This window comes from Phyllosticta citribraziliensis (assembly GCF_038025025.1).
Source record: "Phyllosticta citribraziliensis strain CPC 17464 chromosome Unknown J3D65scaffold_7, whole genome shotgun sequence".
NCBI lineage: Eukaryota > Fungi > Ascomycota > Dothideomycetes > Botryosphaeriales > Phyllostictaceae > Phyllosticta > Phyllosticta citribraziliensis.
The window spans coordinates 308,595-333,967 of record NW_027117344.1 but is presented as its reverse complement, the minus strand read 5'-3'; the positions used below and the strand labels follow the sequence as shown (position 1 = coordinate 333,967).

Here is a 25,373-nt window from a genome sequence, read left to right as displayed (position 1 = left end):
TCACGACCCCACAAGTTGTGAAAATCGAGTTTCTTGATTCTTCTTGGTTCCAGGCAGGCAGGCGGTGCAGACCGAGACCGCGAGAGACGAGAGGAGAAGTCGGGAGAAGCGGCCGAGCGAATAATCGACGCATGTCCGGTGGACGGGTAGTGAAGTTTGGTGGTTTGTGTTTCCTTCCCCTCTGCTCCATCCATCCACCGTGCAATCTGCAGGGTCCATGGAAGATTCGGACAGACGACGAAAACGTCGACAACCGTCGCCAATGTCCATGTCCCCTTTCCTCAATTCTCATGTGTCAATGGCATCGGATCCCACAGCCTGCCAACAATGTCGTCATGAATCGACGAGCAGAGCTCGCTTGCAGTGGGTAGTCAGCAGAACGGACGGCAATCTCCAATCTCCAATCTCCAGTATTATTTTGCTGGCCTCGTGAAGCCTTCAAATCCTTCACCGGCCGCGCGTTCGTTGCGATGCGATGCGATGCCATGCGGCCCTCATTCCGGGGGTAAGGTAAGCAGCAGCCGGCTCCCCCAGGGCCCCAAGGCCTGAACAACCGCGACGACCGCGACTGCGACTCAGCAGCCAATCTCGCGCCACCTGCTTCGGGCAATTTCAAGCGTCGTTCCTGATGAATGAGAGAGCACGCAGGAGCTGGCAGGCAAGCAGCGGTGACAAGTCCAGCAGTCCAGGCCGTGGAGAGAGTGACCGAAGTTCGTATGGACGCACAGCCAGGAGGAGCAAGATACGATGAATTAGGTTCTGCCCCCTCGCAGCCCCGGATCGAGGTGGTTGGCTAGCGTTCGCCGCGCCAAGCAGGGTCCGCCAAGCAGCACACTAGTAGGTGGACGCGATAGGTGCGCCGGCGCCGCCGTAGCTTGCTCCGTCGACGAGCCTTGTCGTCTCTGGTGGTGTTGAGACCGACCGGCCGGCGGGGCGCACCTTTGATCTCGATCTCTCGCGGGCAATGTTGTTTTGATTGCTTCGGGCGGGCAGCCAAACCGATAAGCAAGCGAGACTCTCTCGGACCGTGTATCCACTGGGGCCAGCCGGGGGAGCGAGGGGGGTGTAGGTGCTGCGGTGGGCACTAGGCAGACAGGGGCGCCCCCACAGAAAAGCAAATAAACACTGGCGCAGACAGAAGCAGAAGCAGAACGAAGAAAGAAAAAAAAAAAAAAAAGAAGTGTGGCGAATGGAATTATTCTCGGCAGGGCAGGCCGGCAGGGGCCCAGGCCTAGATTCCGTGGGTGGGTGCGCCCAGTCCGAGTCCCCTTGTTCTCCACTCCGCAATTGCAATTGCACACACACTTGGACGCCCATGATGTCTGTGGCGCCGCGCCGCTGGGGCGAACGGGCCCCCTCTGCCCTCTGCCGTGAAATTCCCAGGGACAACGCTCCCACCACCTATGTAAGTGCTTTCTCCTCTCCGCTCTTTGCCGGAAACGAACCTAACGATGGAAGGATGGGACCCGGCACATGATGTGAGGAAACTTTGTTATTCTTGTCGATCGTCGCTCATCGCTCATCTCGAGTCTGTTGTTGTTGTTGTTTTGGTCGTGGATGTTGGTTGTCGTCTCTCTTGCGTACTGCTGACTGCAGCTGTATGCTCGCTCCACTAGCAAACTACATCCCACCCTCTATCACTCTCTTTTGACGCGTCTCCCTCGCGCAACGCGCACCTCACAAACACATCAACCGCAGCGCCCAGGTGAAAAAGCGCGCGGAACCTCGTGCCGGGAGCGAGCGAGCGAGCGAGCGAGCGAGTTTTCTCCAGCTCCTCCCTCCCTCCCGCATCCATTCATTGATCTTCTACTGCCACCGCCTTCCCCAGGCACACCGGAAGCCCCGTCTCCCAAAACGTGCAGTGTACACGTACCAATGACGATCGATCGTCTGCGTCGCGAGCCGCATGCGGCGGGCAGGTGGGTGGTACAGGGTGGTGTGTCCGGATAGTGGTGTGGATTTCAGGGACCAGCAGCGGCCGGCCAGGGGCAGCAGCAGCAGCGGCGGGGGACTCACTGCACCGCAATGCAATGCAGCAGCCAACACGACCACCAGTGAACGTGTTGGCATTACTCCCATGAGACCTTTTTTCTTCTTCTTCTGCGTTCGTGTCGAGCGTTTCCAGATTATCTCCCATCTCCTCAGTCCTGTCCTCGTCTTACGTACTAGGTAGGTACTCACCCGCGCCTTCACACCCACCACCACCACCCCGTCCCTGTCCCCCATTTCACACTTTTCTGTTTCTCAGGGTCAGGGACCAAACCTACCCCCCCCACCCCCCCCCCCCCCCCCCCAACCCACAATTTGCATGTGTGATCGTCCGCCCCTCCCCTCATCCCTCAAGGAGTTTGCCGGCCTTCGACGTTGGTTGTCGAGTAAGTACATGTGGTGTCGACGCGGCCGGGCACCTACCTTACCTACCTACGCACCTATGACGAAAGCCGAGCCGAGTCTCTCCCGGCGCGTTCCCGCCCGGCGCGCCGCTCTGCGGTGCCGACAGACGCGACGCGTTGCAATGCGAGCGCGAGCGAAGAGCAGAGAGACCCTGCAGGTGGTCACGTAGGTCAGGCACACCACCCAATTGCTGATGATGATGACGACGGTGGTGCTGGTGGTGGTGGTGTCGATGTAGGAGGACCCTGAGTCGCGTGTGGTCGGCAATGATGATCATGATGATGATGATGATGATGATGATGATGATGCTCTCTGGTGATGCGCAGAAGATGAGCCAGCCAGCCAGCCAGCCAGCCAGCCAGGCACCCAGCAGCGAGTCGCAACAGTCGACAATCGCAACAGCACACAGGCGCTGCGACTGCTACTGCGACTTCTGGCTGCCGACGACAACAACGATGGTCAAAACTAACTCTAATTCATTGGTGCATACCTAATGCCTCTACTTTTGCCCACAGCCCACACTGTTGGCCTCGTCCTCCCGTCTCGTCTCGCCTCCCCTCAGCCCTCCGTCCGCACCGCGCAGAAATCTTCTGCTTCTGCTGCTTCTTCTTCCTCTTCTTCCTCCGCTGCTGCCCCACCCGCTTGGGTAGGGTCCACTCTCATCCACCCACCCACCGTGCACACTCCACTCCACCCAAAACAGCCCACAACGATACGAATATGAGTCGAGTGGTGGTGGCAGTAGCCCACCCCGCTGCCTGCCAGCCAGCCAGTAAGGGCACACCATTAGGGGTCCAGTCCAGGCGGTAGTCCGCTGTGCGGTCCCTGTGCCGGGCGGCCGGCCATAGTGGTGGTGGAGGATGGTAGGTGGTAGGTGCAAATTACGCAGGTGGCGAAAGAGGCCCAGCCAACAAGGCCACCGCGCAAAGAGAAGAAGCGAAGAAGAGAGAAAGAAGGGATTTCAAACGACAAGAAAAAAAGGATTTCCGCCCAGATAATAATAGTACTAGTGGTAGTAATAATGGTGGTGGTGGTGTGGTGATCCCGGTCCCATGCGTCTAGCCCATTGGTGAGAGGTAATCCGCAACCCCGTCGTCCCCCCAGTCCCCGATCCCATGTTGTTATCCAGAACAAAAATCCAGGGAGAGTAGTCCCGTCTCGGAAAAAAAAGACCCGATAAAAAGCAGAGCAGCCCATGCCGTGGGTGTATCTTGTAGTAGAAAGGATGATGTAAGGGAAAGAACAAAAAGTAGACCCGGTGTAAACGCCCCATTTTGCCCGCGTGTAGCTCCGTTTCGTAGCCATGACGGCATGCGTCTATTGCGTGCAAGGTAGTGGTAATCTTCATGAGGGTTGGAACGAAAAAAGGAAAGTGCACAAGGAACGGAGGTTGATGATGAGGAGGACGAGGAGGCATGTTACGATAAGAATATGGTAGGAAGAAGAAAAATAGACCCATTGCGTCACTAGGACGCTGGGGTAGAAGAGAAGTAAGGAAAATTTGGTATCAAATCCCAAGGAAGAGACAGAAGAAACGAGACAAGGAGCGTGTGGGCAGGAGGATGAGAGCTCCTAAGCCTCAAACTTGCGCTTCTCGCCGGATGCGGCAAATGCCAGAGTGTGCAACCGGAAAGCGTCATCAGACCCTGACTGAGGGTTGACCTGGAAGGGCTCCGGAGGAGGGTAGGCGGAAGCAGACTCGGACTCGGCATAGGGCGACACGACGTAGTCGTCGGCGGGCTGCACCGCAGGCGCGACGCCATAACTACTCGAGGCGGGGCTGACAGGCAGAGAAGGATCGACGAGGGAGGAGCTAGTTGTTGGGGGTAGCGAAGACTGGATCGGGGATGGCTTCGGCCGGGTTGCCGTTGGTTTCATCTTCTTGCGTGCGTCGTCGGCATCCTTGGGGCCCGCGGAGCGGGCGTTGCGGCCGTTTGAGTGGGTGCGTCTGTGCTGCTCCATGTTGTCCTTGCGCGTAAAAGCCTTTTTGCAGTCGGGGCAGATGGCGTCCTTTTTGCCCGTGTGCTTCTTTGCGTGCCGTGCGGCGTGGCCAGAGGTGGTGAAGTAGTCATTGCAGCCAAAAGCCTTGGCCAGAGGGCAGGGGTACTGGTTCTTCTTGGTCTTTGGGTTGGCCGGCGGCATTGGTTGGCGCTCGATACCGGGAGGTCTGACGAAGACGTGGTTGGCGTACGGTTGGGGCGGCGGCACAAAGGGCATCATGGCGCCCTTTGGTTGGTGGTAACCGACCATGTGCTGTTGGGAAATGGCAAAGTAGGGCATGGTGCCCGGTGGAGGACGAGGCGAGTGGCCGGCCTCTTCGTACGGATAGGTAGGAGTCACGGGCGAGGGCATGTTGATCATGGCTGTCGAGTCGGTCGAGTCTGAGCGCAGCAGCTGCGGGGTCTGAGGCGAGAGGCAGGGCGAAGAGGCGTAGCTGGAGGTGCGCGAGCGGTAGGTCGAGGGCTCGAGCGAGGGCATGCGCGAGTCTTCGTTGAGCAGCGAGATGCGTCTGCCGGCCGAGTTCTTGCCGTCCATGGTGGTGAGGCGGTTCGGCGGGAGCTGGGGTCGTATTTGAAGAGGTTCGGCCTCGTACGTGCTTGGAGGTGTCTCTGCGGCAACGTGGCACAGCACAGGCGAGGGAATGTGCTGGGTTGGGTGGGGGAGAGACGGGGCAGGCGGTGGTGGTTGTTGGGTGAGGGAGGCGAGGTGGAGAGAAGAGAGGTGGGGAGTGAGTTGAGTGAGGCAGAGCAGAGCAGAGGGGAGACGAGGGCGGCGGGCAGCGGCAGGCAAAGGCTTCTTATGGACGAAGCTAGAGCGGCGCATCGCAAGCAGGGTTTTGGACGATTGCCCAGGGTCACATATGGGCATTCGCAAAGCGCATGAGCTGCGGCCATGCATCAGAATGGCATACTCGGGCGAGCTAGCGCCCCGCGCAAAGCCACGGCTCGCGTGGATCTCTTCTCATCCACACACACTACAAACCAACAAGCCATCGTTCCCCTGCCTTTCGCTTTTTCCTCGAAGCCCAGGAGTCAGAACAGGGCCGCCCGCCTGTCCGCCCGCCCGCCCGCTGCCTGCATGCTGGGAATTCCCGGTCGAGTCGACGACGCGCGAGAGAGAGAGGGAGACGCCGCGTTCGGCCGTGGCCGCAAAGGCGCCGCCGTCCTGTCCTGTCCTGGCTGTCGTCAACAAATGGAATCCCTTGGGCACTAAACAACATGATCGATCGATCGGATTCAACTTGTGCTCCCGCTTCGGGCAGGCCCCACTCCGCGACGCTAAGCTGCTCTACCGTACCGTCACTCCTTGCTTCACTTCGGCGCAACCAGTGCTGACACTGAGTGTCGACGGGAGTGGACGAGACGAGGGGACGGGACTGGACTGGACTGGGACGTGGCCGTTGGGGGACTGACTGGGAACCAGACCAGAGCAGACACAATCAGACTTTGGACTCCAGGTTCGTCTCTCAGGAGGCCGTTGCAGCACAACCAAGTCAGGTCCATGGCGCACACGAGTCGGCGACGCGACTTTGGGTGCCCGTCATTACATCACAGGGTGTTCATGCTGGGCTGGGCTGGGCTGAGCCAGGTGAATGGCTGCAGGGTTCAGCTTCAGGCTCAGGTTCAAGTTCAGGTTCAGGTTCCCTCCAGCGACCTGACCCCAGCAACCCTCCGCGGGCGCCTACCTCGCGCCTAGCCTCGGTGGGTGGGCCCCCTCGCCCTCGCCCTCGCCCGCGCCAGAATTCTAGATCACCCTGCTCATCCTCGATCCCGCCGCCGACTGTAAACCTCTGCCTTCGCTCCCAGACTCGCAGGGCACCAAGCCTCGTCGGTCGGACTTGTGTCCAGTCGAACTCTGTTTTTTTTTTCTTTCTTCCCTTCCTGCCTGCCCGCCTGCCAAAAAAAGGTGCTTCGTCGTTTGGGCGTCAACGCTCTGCTCGCTGAAACTCGTGGTGCGGAGCGTTGCAAACATGAAGGTTGCTCCACTCGACGAGTCCATTTTTATCTCTCGTCTCTGCGACGCGACCGGATGACGTGGGAATGTGTGTGTCTCGTCTCGCTGGCTGCACTGGCTCGCTGTTTGCTGCACTGCACTGCACTGCGCTGGGCTGGGCTGGGCTGGTCAGGGTCCGCCGTCCTGCGCTCTCTAGGCCCGCCGACCCGGGTCATCAACGGCCGGAATGCGGTCCAAAGAAGCTGCTTCTACCGTACATGTACTCCTAGGTTGGTTCCTTGTGCACCTCACCACCGCAGAGCAGACATCCATCATGGATCCGCCCTGCCCTGCCCTGCCCTGTCCTAGCGCTGCATTCGCTGCTGCTGCGAGAAGCTTCGCCCACAGCAACTTTCACCTTGTCGACGACGAAACGGCGCGACGACCAAAAGACTCGCGGCATTCCGCCCCTCTCTCACACACTCTCTCTTTCTCTCCCCCCCCCCCCCCCCAACCCGAGACCCGCCCTCACCATCATCGCCTCGTCATACTGAGCTCAAGCTGCCTCAGGTTGCTCCATCCAGTCCCCAGTCCCCTCTTCCCCCCCCCAGCACGTGGCTCTGCTGTGCCGTGCAACCTCCAACCGACCTGTTGAGATGGGAAACTCTACCATCTCACAGGGACACGCCTCTCGCCGTGCCTGCCTGCGGTGCCTGCCTGCCTGCCTGCCTGCCTGCCTGCCTGCCTGCCTGCCTGCCCTCTGCAGCCCTGCTGCCCTGCTGCCCGCGCGACACCGCCACCCCTTCTCTTCCACCCTTCCACCAGCAACCCCTGTGGCACCACCCACCACCCCCATCCGTGGTCATGGGGGAAATTTGCAGCCATGCAACCTTCCCAGAACGTCCCCTCCTCCGCCTTGCCAACTCTCACCGTCCTGCAGCTGCTTGCTTGCTTGCTTGCTTGCTGCGTTCCTTGATTCCGAAATCCTGGCCTCGGGGCTCGCTGACATGACTTGGGAATGAATGGTGGGGGCCTGGCCGCGCGCAGCAAAATGAAATCGTCGTCGTCGTCGTCGTTGCCGCCGCCGCCGTCGGCCTTGCTCCAACGGCCAAAAGACGATCTCCAGTCCCAATCGCCGGCTGTGTGGCGCTCCTAAACGAAAGAAAAAAATAATAATAGTGTTCTGCTCTCCACAGGGTTTATCTAGCGCGTGGATCAAGCTCATCACGATGCTGCAACGGGAAATTATGACGACGCTGGTGTCCTGCGCAGAGGAGCGATTGTCCTCAGTATCGACCATCGTGTCGTGAAGCATCACGAATCAAGAGACCGAAAACGCCCGCGCAGGAAAGGAAAAAAAAAAAAAAAAAGGACATCACTAGGTATTGCGTCGACAGAGGGCAGAGGGCGAATCTCGGCCGTTGCTTCTTTCTTCTGCGAACCCTTCTCTCCATCAAGGCGCCGGCAGCGGCGGCCTCCTGCAAGCCACAGGAGAATCCAGACATCAGGGTCCTGCTTTTTCCTGATTGCTGTGCTGTGCGCCCGTTGAGCGCTGCTGGAGGAGGAGGAGGGCTGGGAGGACCTGCAGGGTCGCATGATGTTGCTTGCCCGCGCATGACGATGATGGGGGGGAGGGGAGGGTCCCGGTGCACTGGTACATGGCATTGGTTGCGGGAAACAGTCCGTCTGGATCTGCAAAACGCCAGCCAGCCCCCCAGAAGCAGCAGATGAACGACAACGCCAACGACAAATGAGTCTGGCCCAGAATGATGCGATGACGCTGATTACCATTTGCTGTTTTCGGGCGGGCTTAATTGCTCGAAATCAGTCGTCCAAGCGCTAGCACAGGCTGTCTGCGCGGGCAGACTATACATAATTCGAGGGGGGTCTGATGTGGTGTTTGGTGGACGCGCCAGGGGGGGGTCGTCCGGTCCGGCGCTCATGCGCACCACCACCAACACTGCGCAGCGTTTCTTTTGTTTGGCTCACCCAGCTTGGCAACAGCAAGCGACGGTGCTGTTTTATTGTTATCTTGCCCGTCGTCCGCGCATGAATCGTCGTCTCTCGAGCAGCCTTCCTCTCTCTGCCCGACAACTGTCCGTGATGTAACCGAAAAGTCTTTCTTACACCACTCGCTTCCGTTCCGCCTTCCCCGGCGGGCGGAGGAACCAAGCGAAGCGCGTGGCAAACGTCAAAACACAGATCTCGGCATCTTTCGGCATCGCGGCCACCACACCACACCACACCACCACAACCCAGCAAGCAAGCTACATGACTAGAGAGAGTCGGGGCGCCGCACAGCGCACCTTCTTCGGTCTCGCTCGTCGTCGTCGGGCCTTGTTGCAGTTGTTGCAAAACACTACTGCTTCATCTCCTCCAAGAGTCATGAGAGGATCTGCAATAATGAGGTAGGACCATCACTCGTTCGAGTCTTCTTTCGATATCGTTGATGAGGTATGACGCTGTTTGGAGTTGGAGGTGTGGTTGCGTCATTTTGGACTGCTCTCACTGCGTCTGTCTCTGTCTCTGTCCGGGCGGTCGTCCCCATCACCATCACGACGGCGGCGGCCTTCTGACGCGAAGTGTCTCTCCTCTCTCCTTTCTCACACGCGCAAGCAGCAGCGGCGGCAGCCCAACATCGCTCCCATGTCTATTGCATCCGCAAAGGGGCTGTCTGCCTGGCCCATTAAACCATGCCTCGTGCCTGGCAGGCCGAACAAAATGCTCATGAAAGGACATGCGACAGTCAATTGCCACGGAACGACGTCAAGGAAAGGAAACAGAATCAGTCAGCGGCCTTCTGTCCACCCCCTTTCCCCAAGTTTCAATTGCGTTCAACGTTCTCCAGGGATGCTGCTGCTGCTGCTGCCGCGTCCTGCCAACGCCCATCAACCCTCTCAAGTCTCAACCAGGGAACGGCAGCGAGCAAACACGCGTACTGCGAACCCCTCGGCGAGACATTGGCCTGGGCGAGCGAGCGCGCATGCGCATCTGGATACCCGCCGTCCCTGGCTACACACCTAGGTAGGTCGACATGCACAGCGACTCAGGACTCAGGACTTGGATGCAGGACTCATGCCGGCCAACGGGTCAAGGGACGCAGGTAGGTGGATGGGTTTCCCATGCGCGCGCCATGGGATTTTGCTCAACTGCTCGATTGCCATGGCTGTCTGACGTCGCCTGTTTGCCTGTTTGTTTGCCTGCCTTCCTGTCTGACGGCCTGCATTGGTGGACGGTGGTGGACTCGCAAGTTCTACCCAGTCCACCGTACTCAGTTGGCCGTCTACGCACCCACACTTACTCCTAGAGCAGCAACAATGTCCGCACGCCGCCAGCTTCCGCGACCAACGTGGTTGGTTGGTTGGTTGGTCGGTCGAAGAGATGGGGTGGCGAGTTGCGACGCCGTTCCGTTTGCGGCGCTATTAGGCGCGGTAGGTCGTTCTCACACCTCAACGACCGACTGACGGCAACTCTCGCCATCTTTTCGGTCAATTGGTGGCATGGCATGGCATGGCAGCGTAGGTTCCTAGCCAAGCGGGGTCCAGTGCGGTGCGACAAGGGACGGACGGCAAAACGAGAGACAACCAAGACAAGGCAAGTCGACGGCGGCGGCGGACGCGGAGGCGGCGGCGGCGTCTGCCGGGCCTACTACTACTTCTTGCTTGGCTCCTTGCGGTGGGTGGGGTGCGGTGCGGTGGGCATCAATGAACGAGCGGACGGACCGTCTCGAAGCATCTGGCGCAGCAGCAGAAAGCAAAAGCCGTCAAGGTCTCGAGACGGATAGACGGACGGCGGGGAAGTGGAGCAGTAGCAGCAGCAGTAGCAGCAGCAGCAGCAGCCGGTAAGCAAAAGCTCCCCACATTGTTTGACATTGCGCTCGGTCGAGCCCAACCAACGCGGGTGGTGTGGTGTGGTGTGGTGATGCAGAGAGAGAGTCCGAGAAGCATCCGCATCCGTATCCGCGCGCTGGGGGGAGCTGCCGGGGATGCAGCAGCAGCAGCATAGGGCGGGCAGGCAAAGCCAGCAAGCAAGCAAGCAAGCACGCTAAGCAAGCTAAATAGGTAGCTGGTGTATCAGCAGCGCGGTCAGCGGCCGGCATACTACACTACACTACACTACAGTAAAATATCTACAGCGAGCGCTACTGCAGCCTTCCTGGGCGAGGTTTCAACTCTGACGCTCTCGGTGCTGCTGCTGCTGCAAGCAGAGCCGCCCTGCCGCTCCGTCGTCTCGTTGCATGGCGAGTGGTGAGTGGTGAGAGGTGAAAATGACGAGCAACTCTCTCTCTCTCTCTCTCTCTCTCGCAGCAGCAGCAGCAGCAGCACCAGGGCAAGGCGATCGAAATGCCGGATGCGGTAAGCCGGCCTGGCGATCCATCCTAGTGGAACAAATAATGCAATGAGAAAGCTTGCCCATCCCGTCCTCGTCTATGTACGACGTCTTCCCACCGGCCGGCCTATGTCCATAGTGTTCTGTCGACGCCGACGTCGACGCGGGGTGACGCCCGTCTGTTTGGTTAGCTGCCCGCCGCCCTTGAAATGGTGGGTGACGGCTTGCGGTGGGAGGGTCTGTCTGTCTGTCTGTCGGCCTGTCTGCCTGCCCGTCTGTCCCAGCCGTAGCCTGCTGTCCGGCGCCTTCCATGTCGTCGTCCACGCTCTGCACGCTCCATGAAGCACTGAAGGCGTGCCCAGACAGACAGACCGACAGCGCAACATGGTGCAGCATTTCGTATGCCAGACAGTCCACTGGGCGGTGCACGCAGGTAGGTCGGCTGGTAAGGTAGCCTTGGGTACGGTAGTTGAGTGCCCGCCCCGCATGCCCGCCCTCGTCAGCTCAGGTCGCTCACCCTGCAGCACTGCAGTGCCGTCCAACAGCAGCGGTGGTGTGGAGGAGTGGTGTTCCTGGGTAAGGCGACGGCGGGCGCCGGGCGGGCAAGCGGCCACAACTTCTCGTCGACAGGGCAGGGCAGGGCAGGGCAGGGCAGGGCGGGGGATGGGGGGTCGAGTACCTGGTAAGTTAGGGAGCTCCTAGCGCAGCGCCCGGTAAACCTTCGCTACCTGACCGTCCGTCCGTCCGTCAGTCAGTCAGTCAGTTGTCGTACGAGGGGAGGGCAGCGGTGGTGGCGGGTGGTGGATCCCTGACTTTCCCGCTACATTGCCTGGCTCCTTGTCGCTTTTGCCAGCCTGCGCGCTGACCGTTGTCGGTGAAGCTGCTGTATTGGAGACATTCTCAAGGTCCATGTAGTTCTCTCGTAGGACCTACCCTCCTCCCCTTCTCTCTCGCGCGCTGTGCCGTGTGAGACAGGCAGGCAGCTTTGGTTGGCTCAGGCCCGCGCTCCGCGCTCCGCCGCCGCGACTACACCTTCTTTTCCTCGCTCGCTCGCTGCCTCACTGCATCATTACAACTGTAAAATCTGTCTGCCGGTCTGTCTGTCTCTCTTTCTGGCTAAGGCACAGTAGAGAGGGCAGCCTCTCCCTCCTCCTCGCCTCCAACGCTAACCCGACCGCTTCATGCCAGCCAACAACATTATGGTTTAGGCAATCATCCATCCATCCATCCATCCATCCATCCCTTGGCCCCAAGTATCCGTCGTCAGTGCCTGCCAGTCAGCCCAGCCGGCCAGCCTAGCTAGCAAACTACTCCTACGGCGCCTATGTACCTAAGCAAGCAGCCTTCCCCAACAATCCACGCTGCTGCTGCTGCTGCTGCTGCTTTCGCTGTTTGTCGTCTGCGCGCTTATCCACCCGCGGCCGCGGCGCCACACCCACCCGTCTGCTTGCCTGCCTGCCTGCCTTCCTGCCTGCAGTTGAACGAACGGTTGGGTTGGGTTGGGTTTTCTGGTCCTCTTGCCCTGGTTTGCTCGTGGGACGCTGAGCCCCCGCCGTCGTCGTCGCTGGGGCAGACTCTCGCTCCTGAGCCAAGGCGACGGAGACAGAGGCGACTTTTTGGGTTCCCGAGTGCGTGACTGGAGAATTGGGCAAACGATTGGAGCGCAGCGCAGCGCAGCGCAGGCAAGTCTGTTGAGCAAACGCTGCTGTGGCGGTGGTGCCGCGCGCCACGGTCAGCCAATCTCAGTCAGTAAATATCTCCTGGTGTTGTGCCCTCTGTGCGCCGTTGGGGAGACGCCACCGCACCCACCCAGACAGACAGACAGATAGACGGCGCTGTCGTAGTCTCCGGCACGCTATGTGCCTAGCCGGTTCTGCTCTGCTCTGCTCTGCCCCACCAACTCTAGCTATCCAGGGACCTCCGGACCTGCGCCCCCGCCGCTCCAACAGTCAGTCGCATGTGCGCTTTTCCGTCACTCTGTCCGTCCGTCTGCCCGTTCTGGTATGGTGCGCTACGTCCCTTGGTCCCTTGGTCGCTCACTCAGTCCCTCAATCCCCACCTGCCACCCGTGACTACCCACATGCGCGGAGCAGCAGCGAGCGCGGGCAAGGGTGTGCTCTAGGACAGGACAGGACAGGACAGGACAGGACAGGACAGGACCGAGGGGCAGGGAACTGTAGGTACGGCAGCGAGGGTATCGAGGGTACGTCTGCTAGTGCGCCAGGGATGCGGACATGGGTGTCGGTTTGGTCGGCGGTCGTGAGGTTGCGCGGGGTGCATGCCTCTGTTCCGTTGCTTCGGGCGGCAGAAGCTGGATCAGCTGAAGAGGGAGAAGAAGGAGAGGAAGAAGTGATGGTTGTGATGAGTGAGTTGCTGGGTCAGTGGGGCGGTGCGAGAGTGTGTCAAAGAATGCATGAATGGATGGATTTTGGCATGTGAACTCGCTCGCTCCACAAAAGAATTTTGTTCGTTGATGGAGAGGCGTGGTCTGGAGGGAGAGAAATGTAAGTGACACGAGATAATTGAAGCAGCTCGTGGCAGCTTTGCTGCTGCTGCTAATGCTGCTGCTGCTGCTGCTGCTGCTGCTGCTACTGCTCCTAGCGGTTGGTGGAGATGTATGCAACTGATTCACCTTCTCTTCTTTCGGGCCGTTTGGCTCCTTGTCCTAATTGTCAGCCTCTATGTGTGCCATTGCCGCCTGGGAGGGTAGACGAGTAGAAGAGAAAGAGAAACTGTGATCTGCTTACTTACGATTCTCTTTCCCTTGCCCTTGTTCATGTTCTCTGAACGCACAAGTCTGTTGTCATCATGAGCATTGGCTTGGTGTCTTATGTAGCCGTCAGAACTGCCTGTATTGGTGATCCTTCCTCCTTCCATGACGTTGGAAAAAGGGCCGTAACGGAAAGAAGAAGGACCAATGCGGATAGAAAGACTAGAGAGTTTAACTGCTATATCAAACAAGTCAATCTCGTCTCTTGCTTGTAGGAAACGGCGTGAACAAGCGACGTTCAACTCCCTCCGCATTTCGATGTGGACGTCTTCTCCGTGCTCAAGCCTACCCATCACCACCATTCCAACGCGCTGACGAGCTCGCCCCCTGCCTCTTCTCACAACACCATACCCCAGTCTTGGCTTGGCTGACAGACCGACAGACAGCCAGACACCCACCGCCGACACCCACATACCTACCAACCCAACGGCCTGACCTACCCACCCACTGCCGTCTTACCTGCACGCACGTCACAGACACATGGCCGCGTCAAACGTCAAACGCAGGAACACGACACAGCACGACACGACTTTGGGTACGGCAGCTGGGTGGATGAGTAGGTGTAGGTGCCTAACACACGTCTGCTGGCTGTGTCTGTGTGTGTTGTGCGTCAGATGTGCTGTTTTGCTGACAAGACGGGGTTGTGGGAAGGATTCGTGGAGAGATGGATGCCCTTCAAGGATGAATCCCAAATGCCCTGCTAGACCAGCCGCAGGGAGCGCAAAGGAAAAGGGACGGAGAGGAAGGGATTGTTGCGGCGGGGGTTGATTACGGCGTGCTGTAGCGTCTTGCAGGGAGGGCGCGTGTGATGGGGTTTTGGGCGTGTGCTGCACTGCGCCGGGTTGCATGCAGAGGTTGAAAGGGTACTGCGTGGGGCAGATGGATTTGCAGGGCGGCAGGTAGGGCGGAAGAGTATGAGGAGTGGCAGGCTGTGTGGTGGTAAAAGAGTTGTGCTAGAGCGATGGCGCTGCTGCTCACCGGCTGCGGAGCGTCAATGTTGCTGTGTTGCTTGCCATACACTGCAATATCTTGTGGGTATACTCTGCATCTGAGGACAAACACCTCGAAGCTGACGAGCCGACGTCGAAGCAAAAGCCAAGCCATGACGTTCAGGCGGACGGGACAGGCGAAAGAAGAGGGCAACGCAGGGCAAAACGAACGGGGCAGGGGAGAGCATGGCAGCGACGGACAAGCGGCATTCCAGTCCAAGTCAAGACAGGGGTCAGTGATGCCCGGCCTCGTAGTCGAAGTCCATCTCACACGACTCGGACAACGCACGCAGGTTTTGTGGTGAGACGACACCACAAGTCTCTCCTCTGTCGATAACCATCTCGTGCAACACGCATCCACCATCGGTCGACGAGGGCGAGCCTCGGCACCGTGCGGAGTCCGTTCGGGGAGGAAGCAGGGCGCTGGTGGACAGGGGTGTGGGGTGCGTGAGAGCTCCTGGCCTGTTTGGAAAACCAGTTTGATGTGGTGTCTCAAGAATTTTTAGGAAGAAGAGAGTTGTTCTGGCGTCCAAAATCGAAGGGGAGGCCATATCGTGGGTCCGAGAATAGCAGCATTCTAGCGGACGGCAAGGCCGACGGCAAGACGGGCAGACAGACGTGGTGATAGAGAGACGTGTGGTTGTGAACGTGGACTGCTGGCTGGCTGGCAGGTACGTAGATCGAGATCTGATACGGATACGGTGCGGGCGACGGGCCGGCTGGCGGGTGCGTGTAGATCGCTAGCTGGGATGTGGGGAGTAAATTGAACGGCACAACCGCGATGTTACTTTCAAAGCTTCGAAACTCGACTCCGTACTTCTTGATCAGCATGGTTTGGCAAAATCCTGGACAGGCAGAAGCCGGCCCGACAGAGGCAGGCGAAGACGTGGGGCAGAAAATTCTTGTTCCTCGTAGTTGAGTCGAACCGGGGATGCCTCGGACACGGGAAGCAAAAGGTGTTGGGCCGCCGCGTGCGTAGCAGGGAGCGACACTTTGAAGTCTGTTTTCCAGGGTCAATCATGGATTCTTGCCGGGCGCATGCACAAGGATATCTGGGTAGAAGCGCGAGGGACATTCTGCATCCCTGAAGTGATAGGGGACTTCAGGGTTTGCATGCCTGATTGCCTGGGTACCTTACATGCCGTACCTGTTGAAGGCGGACAAACGCGCCTTTTGACGCACGCTGCGTGGCATTGGTGCGTCATGGACGCAGGTACCGCACGTTTCGTCTTTTTCTGAACACCACTCTATCCCCCTCTTCGCCGTCAGCCACTCTGGGCGTGTGCGACTCGAGATCAACAGTTATCAAGTGACCGGTCTCACAAGACTATCTTGCTGATCTTTCTGAGGCATTTTCGGCGGCTTCCTGGAGTGATTTGAAATCAAGCATCCGCAGTCGTGCAGCTTCAACGTCGGTGCTCCTGTGGATATGCCTGATGTCCCGCGGGGCTTTAGCCGAGTGGAGGGTTTCGATACCTTCCGCTGACAAGCACAGTCTTCCTTGTCAACCCGGGTTTGCACAAGGTCTAAACCATTGCGTGCTAGAGTCGACTACACGCACCCTAGAAGAAGCCCTGTAGACTGCAAAATAAGGCTGCAAAGCCGGAGATCAGTCATGAAAGAAAGGTTTGCTGTGCAAAATGCACAGGGTCTGAAGCTTCAGACTGCTGACGCCATGAAGGGCGAGAGGAGAGCATGGACGGCTCGATGTGCAGGTCTTGGCCATGAAGCATAGGCAGCAGAGCGGATTGCGAACATTTGACTTTGAAAAACGGCCATCACGTTCTGCGATATACAACAGGCCAATTGTAGCGCGCTGCATCGGAATACTTTCCAATTCAAGCCATCTTGTCCCCCGCAAGAAAACTTTCCTCGCTCTTCCACGGCGGCATCCGAATCCTGCCTTTGAACCTTGTCCGGGCATTGCAGAATCGTGGTCCAGGGAAGGGCAAGCAAAGCGGCGCCTAGAATCCACCAGACGCTAGCCCGCGGTCAGGCAGGGACAATTTCTCTGAGGCCAGCTAATCAGGGCCGCGAGTCGCACCTTTTTTCCAGCTTCGGCGTGTCAATCACTGTGCTGGCAGCGCGCCTATTTTGGAAAAAGATTTAGCGTCCTGGCGGCGTCAGGGTCCACTGATGGTCGGATTCTCTCGTGGCCAGCGCCGACGACGGGAACAGCTGTCTAACGCGGCGCGTTTCATGCCGGCAACGCGGGCGCGATTGGGTTCGGCGCGGACGCACGCACGAGGTACCCTAAGCCTAATCCTAAGCAGAGCTCAGCGAAGCGCAGAGCAGTGCGAGTTTCTGTTCCGCGTTGCTGCCGTGTTTCTCAAGGCGGCACAGCTCGTATGATGTGGATCTGGAGGGCGAAGGTCGTCTCCGCGACCCCGCGACTTACCGTATCCGGCAAGGCGTTGAAGTTTGGTTCTGATGCTGGGCAGACCTTGTCCAGCTCCCGAATTCCGCGGGCCAATCATGGCTTCTCGTAGTGCCGGGGATAGTTGCAAGACCGCCTTGAATCGTTGTGGACCCCCGAAATAGACCCTATCTTCTCTTTTCAAACAACCTAGCGTCTGTCGCATCATTCACACTCGCCCTGCCCAACACGCTCGTGCTGTCGCATCGTCTAGCCCGTCTCCTGAGCCATTGAGCTTGTCGGCACTTTGTTTCGCGCGTGACGCCTTCTCCACGTCTCTACGCGGCCATTGCGCACCTGTCAAACGCAAACGTGCCCCGGCAGTTTCCAGTCTGACAGCTGACACTGTCGTCGGCTTTTGACGATACCTCCGGGGCTTGGTTGGAGCCGTCTGATGGGCGAGGGGACCCGAGACTCCATGGTTGAGGCGGATGCGGAGGTCAGCAACGCGCGGCAACGCGTTGACGTCACGCGAAGGAACCTCAGTCGTTGGCATTGGCAACAGAAGGATGGTTCATGGCGCGTTGCGGCGATGATGAATCCAGTCGCTTGATTGTGGAAGTTGTTGAAGGTCGGCGCGCTTCGCGAAATGGCAGACGGAATTTGTTTGTCGAGGTGACTAAGCCTACACACGTGACTCGACCAGAGTTGCGGACGGTTGGTTGAAAATCCGATCCTGTTGAAGAGATTGTGGAGCAAGAATTCTGCAGCCCGTTGACCATATTTCAAATGTTGGGGTGTTCATGCCATCGTCTAGAACACTCACCTCCTTCTCGGACAAACCAGCCCGCAAACGTTGTACTGAGGAGCATAGATTGTTCACCAGCGCGGTCAACTTGCCTGAAGATTGAGGGTCAAGATCGCGGCTTCTTGGTATTTTGCGGCAAAGACTGGCGTATAGCGATCGTTTTCTTTCGAATCAGGGCTTGCACTTACCCATCTCTCCACAAAGTCGATTTTGGTTGACCTTCTTTCCTCTCAGACAGCAATTGTTCACTTGACATCGTTTCCCATTACTCTGGGTTCTACAACAGCAGACGTTGTGGAGGAACCTACCTGGGAACCTCTCCTGTTCCTCTACCCGTCAATTCGTCCGGGGCTCAGTAAGCTTGTCAGTCTCATAAAAGGAGGGCAAGCATGTGTTGGATGCGCTCCTGACTCAAGCACGTGGATAGATTCAGCGCCGGACGCGATGTAGCTTCTGCAATTGCACGCACCATGAAGAGGACGTCTGAAATTTCAGTAACTTTGGACATGGCATCTTGCTACAGGTTTATGACACTTCTGTTAAGAGTAGAGGCTAGTAAACTGCTCCACAATGTCTTTTTCACACGACCTTCTAGAATTGTGAGTGCGCTTAAAGAGCTTTCATTACTTCTATATCTACAATTTGGGAGCATTCATTCACTGATGTAGTTGCGCTTAAGGAGACTCAGGGTGTCTCATTTCTCTTGACACCTACTGGGCTGTGCCTCTTTACTCATTATCTTTCTATTTCTGAAGCTGCAAAATGGTTACCTCTTTAGGAGAATCAGATACAACTTCAGACATAGTACAGCTTCCAATTCTGGATTCCTCTCTATACTCATTCATTCATATCTAGTTTCCCTCTACACTAACTCGTTCATATCTGGATTTTCCTCTGCAGTCACCCACTACGTTTGAAGTTTGTGAATTGATTGCCTCTTTGAGCTAAGAAAAAATAAGTTTAAACGTAGCAGAGCTTCTTCACCCGTCTGCCTAGTTGTGTTTTCCTTCTGCATACACCAACTACATCCAAAGTTAGCGAACAATTGCCTCTTTTGGCCAGTGATCAGAAGTCTGATTCATGCACTTCCCTCTGCAATCACTTATGAGTCACCCACTACGTTTAAAGTTGCGAAACAATAGCCTCTTTAAGTCATCAAGGACACTGTATGGCAGACTGTTTAATACTCTTATATCTACATTTCCTCTCTTAGTCACCCACGACGTCCAAAGTTGCTAAATGATTGCCTCCTTCAGCTAAGGATAAGAGGTCTGATATCTACATTTCCCTCTACAGTTACTTACGAGTCACCCACTACGTGCGAAATTATAGAGCGATTGCCTCTTTCAGCCATAGATTAGAAGGCTGATATCTAGATTTCCCTCTGCACTCTGCCGCTACGTTCGATATTGCAGCACAGTTGTCTCTTTAAGCGGACTGTGCTTTCATCTAATAGCCCTATGCCCGGCTACCCACAGCGGTTCCTATACAGGAACACACGGACGCCATTGACCATAGAAACCATGAACATCACAGCAGCAATAGCAGGCAAGAAGAGAACTCAGAGGAGTAGAATAGGTACCCAAGAAAGAGACAACGCTCGACCCCGTCTAGACAGCCTGCTGGCAACAAGGAAGGCTACGCACGTCTACTTACGGCGTCCGCCTACGCGTCGCACTACCTACCTACCTACCAATCTACAAATACACAGGCGGAGTTAGCCACCTTCACAGCGCCATCACCACCCGCACACCTACCTACCTACGCTTCCTCTCCCCCTTCGCCGCACGCACACCACCACCACCACCGCCGCCGCCGCCGCCTCCCAACGCACGTCGCCGCCTCAGCGCCGCCCACCACGCCAACACGCCCTCCTTCCCGTCCAAGTCCCGCCGCTCACGCTCACCGTCCCACCTCTTCTCGCGCCGCGGCCGCAAAACGCGCGCCCTGGCACCGCCCACGCCGCCCGTGCGCACCTCCCACGCCCAATCGCGCCAGTCCGGGTGGCGGCGGCGATACACGACGAGCAGCACCTCGCGGCAGCTGGCGGCGAAGGACGCCAGGCCGATGATGAACGGGATGAGCTGGCCGATGCTGGAGATGTCGTTGATGGCGCTGAGGCGCGCCAGGCGCAGCGAGGTTTCGATGCTCGTGACGAAGAGGAGGAGCGGGATTAGCGTGAGGAGGTGCGGTGTGAGGCGTGGGGAGGAGGGGCAGGGGGAGGGGGATGAGGGAGATGGCGAGGTACGGGCAGGGTGAGGATGTAGGGTCCGTCGTCTGCTGCTCATTGATGGGGTGCCGTGGGCGTGGCTGCTGGTGGCGCGGCCGTCTTCGTCTGCTTCGTCGGGCCCCTCGCCCCGGTTCATCATGAGCGTCATGAACGGCTTCCAGACCACAGCCAAGTCCTGACTGGGAGGCGGGCGCCCTTTTTCTGCCTGCCGCGCCTCTTCCTCGCGCTGCCTCTCCTCTTCCTCGTGCACTTGCGCATTCTGCGTCCGTCGGCCCGTCATCAGCTGCTCCGCCTCCTTTTTTACGAACCACTGCGTGATGACATCGCGGACGCCCAGCAGGAGAGGCTTTCCCAAGGCCGACGAGGCGGCGGTGGCGGCGGCGGCGACAGACCACGAGGAAGAGCGACGGAGATGGCGTGGTCGTTCGGTGGTGTTGTCGTTGGTGTTGGTGGGCAGTTTAGATTTGGGCTTGGGTTTGGGTTTCGAGAGCACCGGCGTCTTTCTTGGAGGTGGCGCGGCGGATGCAGGTGACTTGGAAGAAGAGAGGGTGCGCGGCCAGGAGACAGTCTTTTGATGTGTCGCGCGAGAGGGTGCCGCAGCGTCAGGGGTTGTAATATGGTCCGAGGTGCCGTCGCAGTCAGTCCGCCTGCGGCCGCATGCCACGACGCGAGCAACAGCAGCGCGGCCAAGGACGCTCTACGCCTTGACCTTCTGCCTCACGGCGAGCAGCAAGACCTGGACGACAAACGCCAGCACGACAAGCGAGACGAGCGCAATCGCGACGCTAAACAACAGCGCCGGCACAGCGAGGACGATCGAGAGGATCCGCAGCGTCTTCATCAGGCCGCCATTCTCCAGCGGGTGCGACCCAAAGAAGAAGACGTGGTGGACGCAGCCGTTCTTTGCAAAGGTGGGTGGCTCCGCACACGCCTTGCCGCCGCGCGCCTTCACCTCCCAGTCTTCGACGCGCGACCACCACACCCATGCGTTGAGGGCGGTCAGGTACGACAGGATGCTGCTGCGCCAAAAGACGCCGGCCCACGAGAAGCTGGGGTGCTTGACGACTGAGGCGGCGCCCAGCGTGAGGCGCAAGACGCGCTTGCGTCGCCGTCGCGGTGATGCCGTCTTCTTCTCCGCCGGCGTGCGTGCCCAGAAGCTTTTTAGCGGACTCCACCACCGGGCATCCAACTCTTCTCCAATCTTGCCTTTCCCCTCGTTCTTCCCTCGTGCACGTTTCCTCCAAACCCAACCGCGAATCCTCCTCTTCACCCACCCCCATCCACAAACGCTGCGGCCTTCCAAACCCCCCAACCGCACGCCCGTAACGCTAACAACGGTCCCGACAAAGCCCCACGCCACGAGCAGCACAATATAGGCCTCCTCGGCGCGGATCCACTTGCGCTGGCGCGCCGTGCCCGTCGTCAGCGCAATCAGAATGGCCAGCAGGAAGACCGAGTTGGCGTCGTGCGTGGCGGCAGCGCTGGCCGGCGACACCGTATGTAGAATGTGGCTCGACATCCACTGCAGATAGATGCCCAGCCGGATGCCCAGCCCGTACAGGTCGCCGTTGCCGGGGCAGCTGGGGCAGCGTGGATGCTCGTCCGTGGCGTTCACCGTCTCCGAGCGTGTCGTGGGGAGCGCGGGGAGCGCGGGAAGCACATGGCGTGGTCGCGTCGAGTGGGAGGTCGAGATGGGATAGGAATGCGCGAGTGGTGAGGCGGCCAGAGCGACGAAGATGCATAGGGCTTTGAGAAGCGTCTGGTGCGCCATTGACGGTTGTTTGACGCGACAGACGCGCTGATGAGTGGGAGATTCGGCGACATATGGATAGGTTGAGTGTGTAGCTTAACAGACAAGGCCTGCGGTGGTGTTGAAGCACCGTTCTGAGGAAGTGACAATCCAAGGGTAGCCAGTTCCACTTCACAGACCTGCAACACAACAGTCAGACTCGACATACAACCGGATTTGTATTGTTGACACACCATCCAACAGGGACGGCATACTATAAACACCAACATAAACAAACGAAACGATCGCTACGAAAGAACCCTCCTAGATCCACGGCTTGGGCAAATTGCAACACATACCATTGTACTTCGCAGATTAACCGCCGCCTTCGTCACTGATCGGGAACATGATCCGGTTTTCAAACCAGAGCCCGGCACGAGTCTCGGCAGGTATTTTGCCTGCCGTAATGGCGCATCAAGCTGTGCGCAATGGGTTGACTCCAAGATGACGATGAGGCGGGGACCCTTGCTCGCATCACGCGGGCTGTCGACGGGGAAAGATTGCCTCGTCAGTCTTCAAGGAAACGTGACTGACCCCGCCGGTCCAATCGAGCACAGCTGCGCCAACAAGTCTTCGCCTAGAGAATCCGGACTGTGGTGTTGTTCTCTCGCGGACGCTGCAGCCGCAAAGTCGGGGCCGCCGAATCCAGAATAGTCAAACTCTTGTAGGTCGCCGTGGTTGTTCGGTGCTGCAACCCCTCTTGACACTGCCGAAGTTCCAACGAGGGAATTGTGTCGCGTCAGGTTGCCGTTGCCAACAATGCCCTGAGGTCCACCAGCTGCGACGTCATAGGTGCTGGCTCGTGGTCGTTTCTTTTCATGTCGAGGCGATGCGGCCGTGGAACGGTCTTTGAGGCCGCGTTTGCCACCGTGGTTGCGAGCTTGTTTTTGCCAGCGCTGCTGGAGAGCGACGAGAAACTCGCGTGTCCTGCGCGCACTGTCGTAGCTTTGCGTGAGGTCCTCGAGGGCGCGGAAGCAGACGCTGAGATATGCCACGGCGTTTTCAGTGGCATTGGCCGTCGAGGGGGAGCTTGCCGTCACAGGGGGAGGCGAGCCGCGCTGCTTGGAGCAAATGAGAAAGATGAGAATTAAAGAGGTGGTAAAGATGATGGACACCGCTTGGATATTCATGCGGCGAAAAGTGTAGCGTTGCTCGTACAGACGCAGAAGCTCGACAATGGCGGTTGCGCTTTCGATGCACATTTGCTGGGCGTGCATATGACCAGGACCCTGTGGCGGAGACGGCTGAATGTAGGTTCTGGAGACGTACGGTCGGTGAATGTAAATGATAAACTGGTGGTAGAGCATGTGAAGCAACAACACTTGCGGTAGGTAGGCAGTGTTGGTGTCCTGGTAGTCGACCTGGAGAAGAGGCTGCAGATTGGCTTTCCATTCAAATATTTGGCCGGTGACCTTGTAAGAAAGAAGATGGAGATCTTGGCGCGAAATGTTGGAAACGCCATAGAGGACATGGCCAAGGGGCTCCATGATTTCGCACAACTCGACCGTAGCACGAGAGACTAGTTCCAATGGGACCTGAAACATCAATGAAGGATCCGAGGCCATTGGGCTGTGCAAACCGTACGGCACCCAGGCGCTCATTATGGCCGATGACGGATCAGACGTCGGCTTGGCCACAGAAATGTCGCCATTGTTGATGCGAACCGGTCTCCCATAGTAGAATCCAGAGAGATGGTCCACAATATAGGCACCCCAAAACGTTACACGGCGAATCTCGGCTTCAGTCGCACTGATTTTGCCCTGTCTTACATAAGAGGACATGTCAAGGTGCAGGCCAAGGTCAAACGCCAGGCGCATGGCCATTCCGCTATAGAGCCAACCCCGTGCGTCCCTTTTGCAAGCCATTTCGTGACTTCCAAGAATGACCAAGGCCTGGACTGTCGCAATGCAGGGACTGTCCATCTCCAGTTCCAACAAAGCCTTTGCTCGGTCGGCAAAATAGTCAGACAGAGATTTTGGCCAAGTCACGAAATTGGGGTGGTATCGAGCGTCAAAGGCCGCGCCGGCCGCACACATGGCATTTGTGAGGACCTCGGAGTAATAGGCAACGTCCTTCTTTTCTTGGCGCCACTCCTCCTTTCCAATGTGGTACATCTTCTCGTCGACGACATGGAAAAAAGGCTCCTGCCAGGCAAAGTAGAGGCTGATCAAATGTCCCTCGATGGATGGATCCACCGTCTTGTCCAAGTTGGCAGCCTCAAGCACGTCCCGACCATCTCTCCGGACGGTTCGCCTGGTCTGGGTGTGGTCGGTGTCGGGGAAATCACACAGGATATTAGAGGTGGCGCCATAGTAACGCAGGTGGCCATCCGGCGCAAGCTGCAAGGAGCCCATCCGGGTGGATATTTGCTTGATGAGTTCGTCCTCGCTTTCGTCCTCGCTGTCGTCGGCCGAATTGTCCGTCGGTCCACTGTGCTCCAATGCTGGCACGCTCTGGGTTGACGGAGTCGTCATGCTCACGGCGGGTGGCGTGGTCAAAGATTGGGCCCTCGAAGGCGAAACGTACGATTGAGTCGTCTGGGGCGAGGTCATGTTGTTTGCGGCGGCGGCGAGCTGTTCGACCATGGGCGCTCTGGTAATGGACGATGGATCGACGCTAGACGTGAATCCCGAGTGGGGGTTTACATTCTCTCCAAACGGCGCGGGCCAATGTTGAGTTTCGAGGAAATTCCAGTCAAAGCCTGCGGGCGCGAAGTCCAAGGAGGGCTGTCCACGTTCCGGAGAATTCTCCAAGCCTGACGAGACTGGCGCCCTCAAAGCGGCGGATTTGGCGGCAGGTAAGCGCAACACTTCGAGAATGCGAGAGAGGCTGGCCTGGGCCTCGGGCTCCATCGGAGGCAATTGGAGGCCATTGGAGATAATGTGCTGGCTCAAATGATCGACGCGCGCGGACAAGATTTCAATGGCGTTACGCAGCGAGACTCTGTGCAACTAGTTATTTCCCAAACAGGCAAGCCACGAGCACGTGGAGACATACCTCCTCTTGTCCTCATCCTGCGAGTACTTGCACTCTCTCCCCTTTGTCTTGCACTTTTCACAGCTGGGCTGGCCGCCATCGCACTGGGAACGGTTAGCTGTTGTCCGGACAGCAAGGCTCCGAGAGTCAAGCCTTGATTTTGGACTCGCGACAGGCTAGACAGGCGGTGGTGACATGTCGCCTGGGCGGTTTGCGCTGGTGGTGGGACTTGTCGGCAGCGGGCATAGCGGTAAGGTAAGGTGGGTGGGCGGGCGGACAGAAGGATAGCCGGCGGCGGTAGGGCAGGAAGGCCGAGCGAGGCGTCTCCGATCGCGTAGCGGCGCGCCGCTGTGTGTCTGAGACTGGAGCGCTGCAATGGGGTGCAGCGACGACGGTTGTTCTAGCTGGGATGCACAGAAACACGATCCATGGGACGGCGATAGCGAGAGCGAGAGGAGACGGCGCGGGAGGGATGGGATAGTTTGGGGGGAGTGGAAAGTTGTGGGGTGTGCTAATGAGAGTTGACTTGAATTTGCTGACTGGTGGCACCCCCGCAGTCGATTTTGCTTGTTGTCGGCCTTTGCCCCATGTCCATGTCCCTTCGTGTGGAGAAGGTCGGCCCGACTGAACTCTGTTGCCTCCTCCACCATCCAAACCTGACCCCTCTATCGTGACCTTGCCGCTTGCGTCAAAAGTGGGCTTGCTGCGACGCCTCTTACATGAAGCCGCCTGCCGCCATTCCATTCCGTCGCGTCCAACCGCGTCGTCGCAGTCTCGCGCTGGGCGCCCGACGCAGGCC

At 58.2% G+C, this 25,373-nt stretch overlaps 7 protein-coding genes across 7 annotated transcripts; 1 reads left to right on the top strand and 6 right to left on the bottom strand.

The window, feature by feature from the left end:
• Positions 1 to 602: 602 nt before the first annotated feature.
• J3D65DRAFT_391530 (uncharacterized protein) lies at positions 603 to 1,561 on the bottom strand. Its single transcript, XM_066795846.1, has one exon. It carries the CDS (start codon positions 1,315 to 1,317, stop codon positions 835 to 837), a length of 483 nt encoding a protein of 160 aa, XP_066654256.1. The 5' UTR covers positions 1,318 to 1,561; the 3' UTR covers positions 603 to 834.
• Positions 1,562 to 3,966: 2,405 nt separating this feature from the next.
• On the bottom strand, positions 3,967 to 4,929 carry J3D65DRAFT_646186 (uncharacterized protein; the record flags this gene model as incomplete). Its single annotated transcript, XM_066802262.1, has 1 exon — positions 3,967 to 4,929. One exon carries the CDS (start codon positions 4,927 to 4,929, stop codon positions 3,967 to 3,969), a length of 963 nt encoding a protein of 320 aa, XP_066654255.1.
• Positions 4,930 to 10,067: 5,138 nt separating this feature from the next.
• On the bottom strand, positions 10,068 to 10,488 carry J3D65DRAFT_626427 (uncharacterized protein). Its single transcript, XM_066800436.1, has one exon. The coding sequence runs from the start codon at positions 10,424 to 10,426 to the stop codon at positions 10,091 to 10,093; it is 336 nt and encodes a 111-aa protein (XP_066654254.1). The 5' UTR covers positions 10,427 to 10,488; the 3' UTR covers positions 10,068 to 10,090.
• Positions 10,414 to 11,171, bottom strand: J3D65DRAFT_391463 (uncharacterized protein). The gene has a single exon (XM_066795845.1). It carries the CDS (start codon positions 11,050 to 11,052, stop codon positions 10,495 to 10,497), a length of 558 nt encoding a protein of 185 aa, XP_066654253.1. The 5' UTR covers positions 11,053 to 11,171; the 3' UTR covers positions 10,414 to 10,494.
• A 1,646-nt stretch (positions 11,172 to 12,817) lies between these two features.
• Positions 12,818 to 13,284, top strand: J3D65DRAFT_626422 (uncharacterized protein). Its single transcript, XM_066800435.1, has one exon. The coding sequence runs from the start codon at positions 12,883 to 12,885 to the stop codon at positions 13,093 to 13,095; it is 213 nt and encodes a 70-aa protein (XP_066654252.1). The 5' UTR covers positions 12,818 to 12,882; the 3' UTR covers positions 13,096 to 13,284.
• Positions 13,285 to 20,297: 7,013 nt separating this feature from the next.
• Positions 20,298 to 21,926, bottom strand: J3D65DRAFT_391410 (uncharacterized protein). The gene is made up of 2 exons (XM_066795844.1): positions 21,898 to 21,926; positions 20,298 to 21,738 (listed from the first exon to the last, which is right to left on the bottom strand). The coding sequence occupies exon 2, from the start codon at positions 21,578 to 21,580 to the stop codon at positions 20,507 to 20,509; it is 1,074 nt and encodes a 357-aa protein (XP_066654251.1). The 5' UTR covers positions 21,581 to 21,738; positions 21,898 to 21,926; the 3' UTR covers positions 20,298 to 20,506.
• Positions 21,927 to 22,113: 187 nt separating this feature from the next.
• On the bottom strand, positions 22,114 to 24,820 carry J3D65DRAFT_555037 (fungal-specific transcription factor; the record flags this gene model as incomplete). The annotated part of the gene is made up of 3 exons (XM_066797209.1): positions 22,114 to 24,541; positions 24,596 to 24,712; positions 24,741 to 24,820. 3 exons carry the CDS (start codon positions 24,818 to 24,820, stop codon positions 22,114 to 22,116), a joined length of 2,625 nt encoding a protein of 874 aa, XP_066654250.1.
• Between the last annotated feature and the right edge of the window lie 553 nt (positions 24,821 to 25,373).

Excerpts from the sequence above, each read along its gene's own strand:
- J3D65DRAFT_391530 (XM_066795846.1), bottom strand. The coding sequence starts at position 1,317 with ATGGGCGTCCAAGTGTGTGTGCAATTGCAATTGCGGAGTGGAGAACAA.
- J3D65DRAFT_626427 (XM_066800436.1), bottom strand. The coding sequence starts at position 10,426 with ATGCCGGCCGCTGACCGCGCTGCTGATACACCAGCTACCTATTTAGCT.
- J3D65DRAFT_391463 (XM_066795845.1), bottom strand. The coding sequence starts at position 11,052 with ATGCTGCACCATGTTGCGCTGTCGGTCTGTCTGTCTGGGCACGCCTTC.
- J3D65DRAFT_626422 (XM_066800435.1), top strand. The coding sequence starts at position 12,883 with ATGCGGACATGGGTGTCGGTTTGGTCGGCGGTCGTGAGGTTGCGCGGG.
- J3D65DRAFT_391410 (XM_066795844.1), bottom strand. The coding sequence starts at position 21,580 with ATGGCGCACCAGACGCTTCTCAAAGCCCTATGCATCTTCGTCGCTCTG.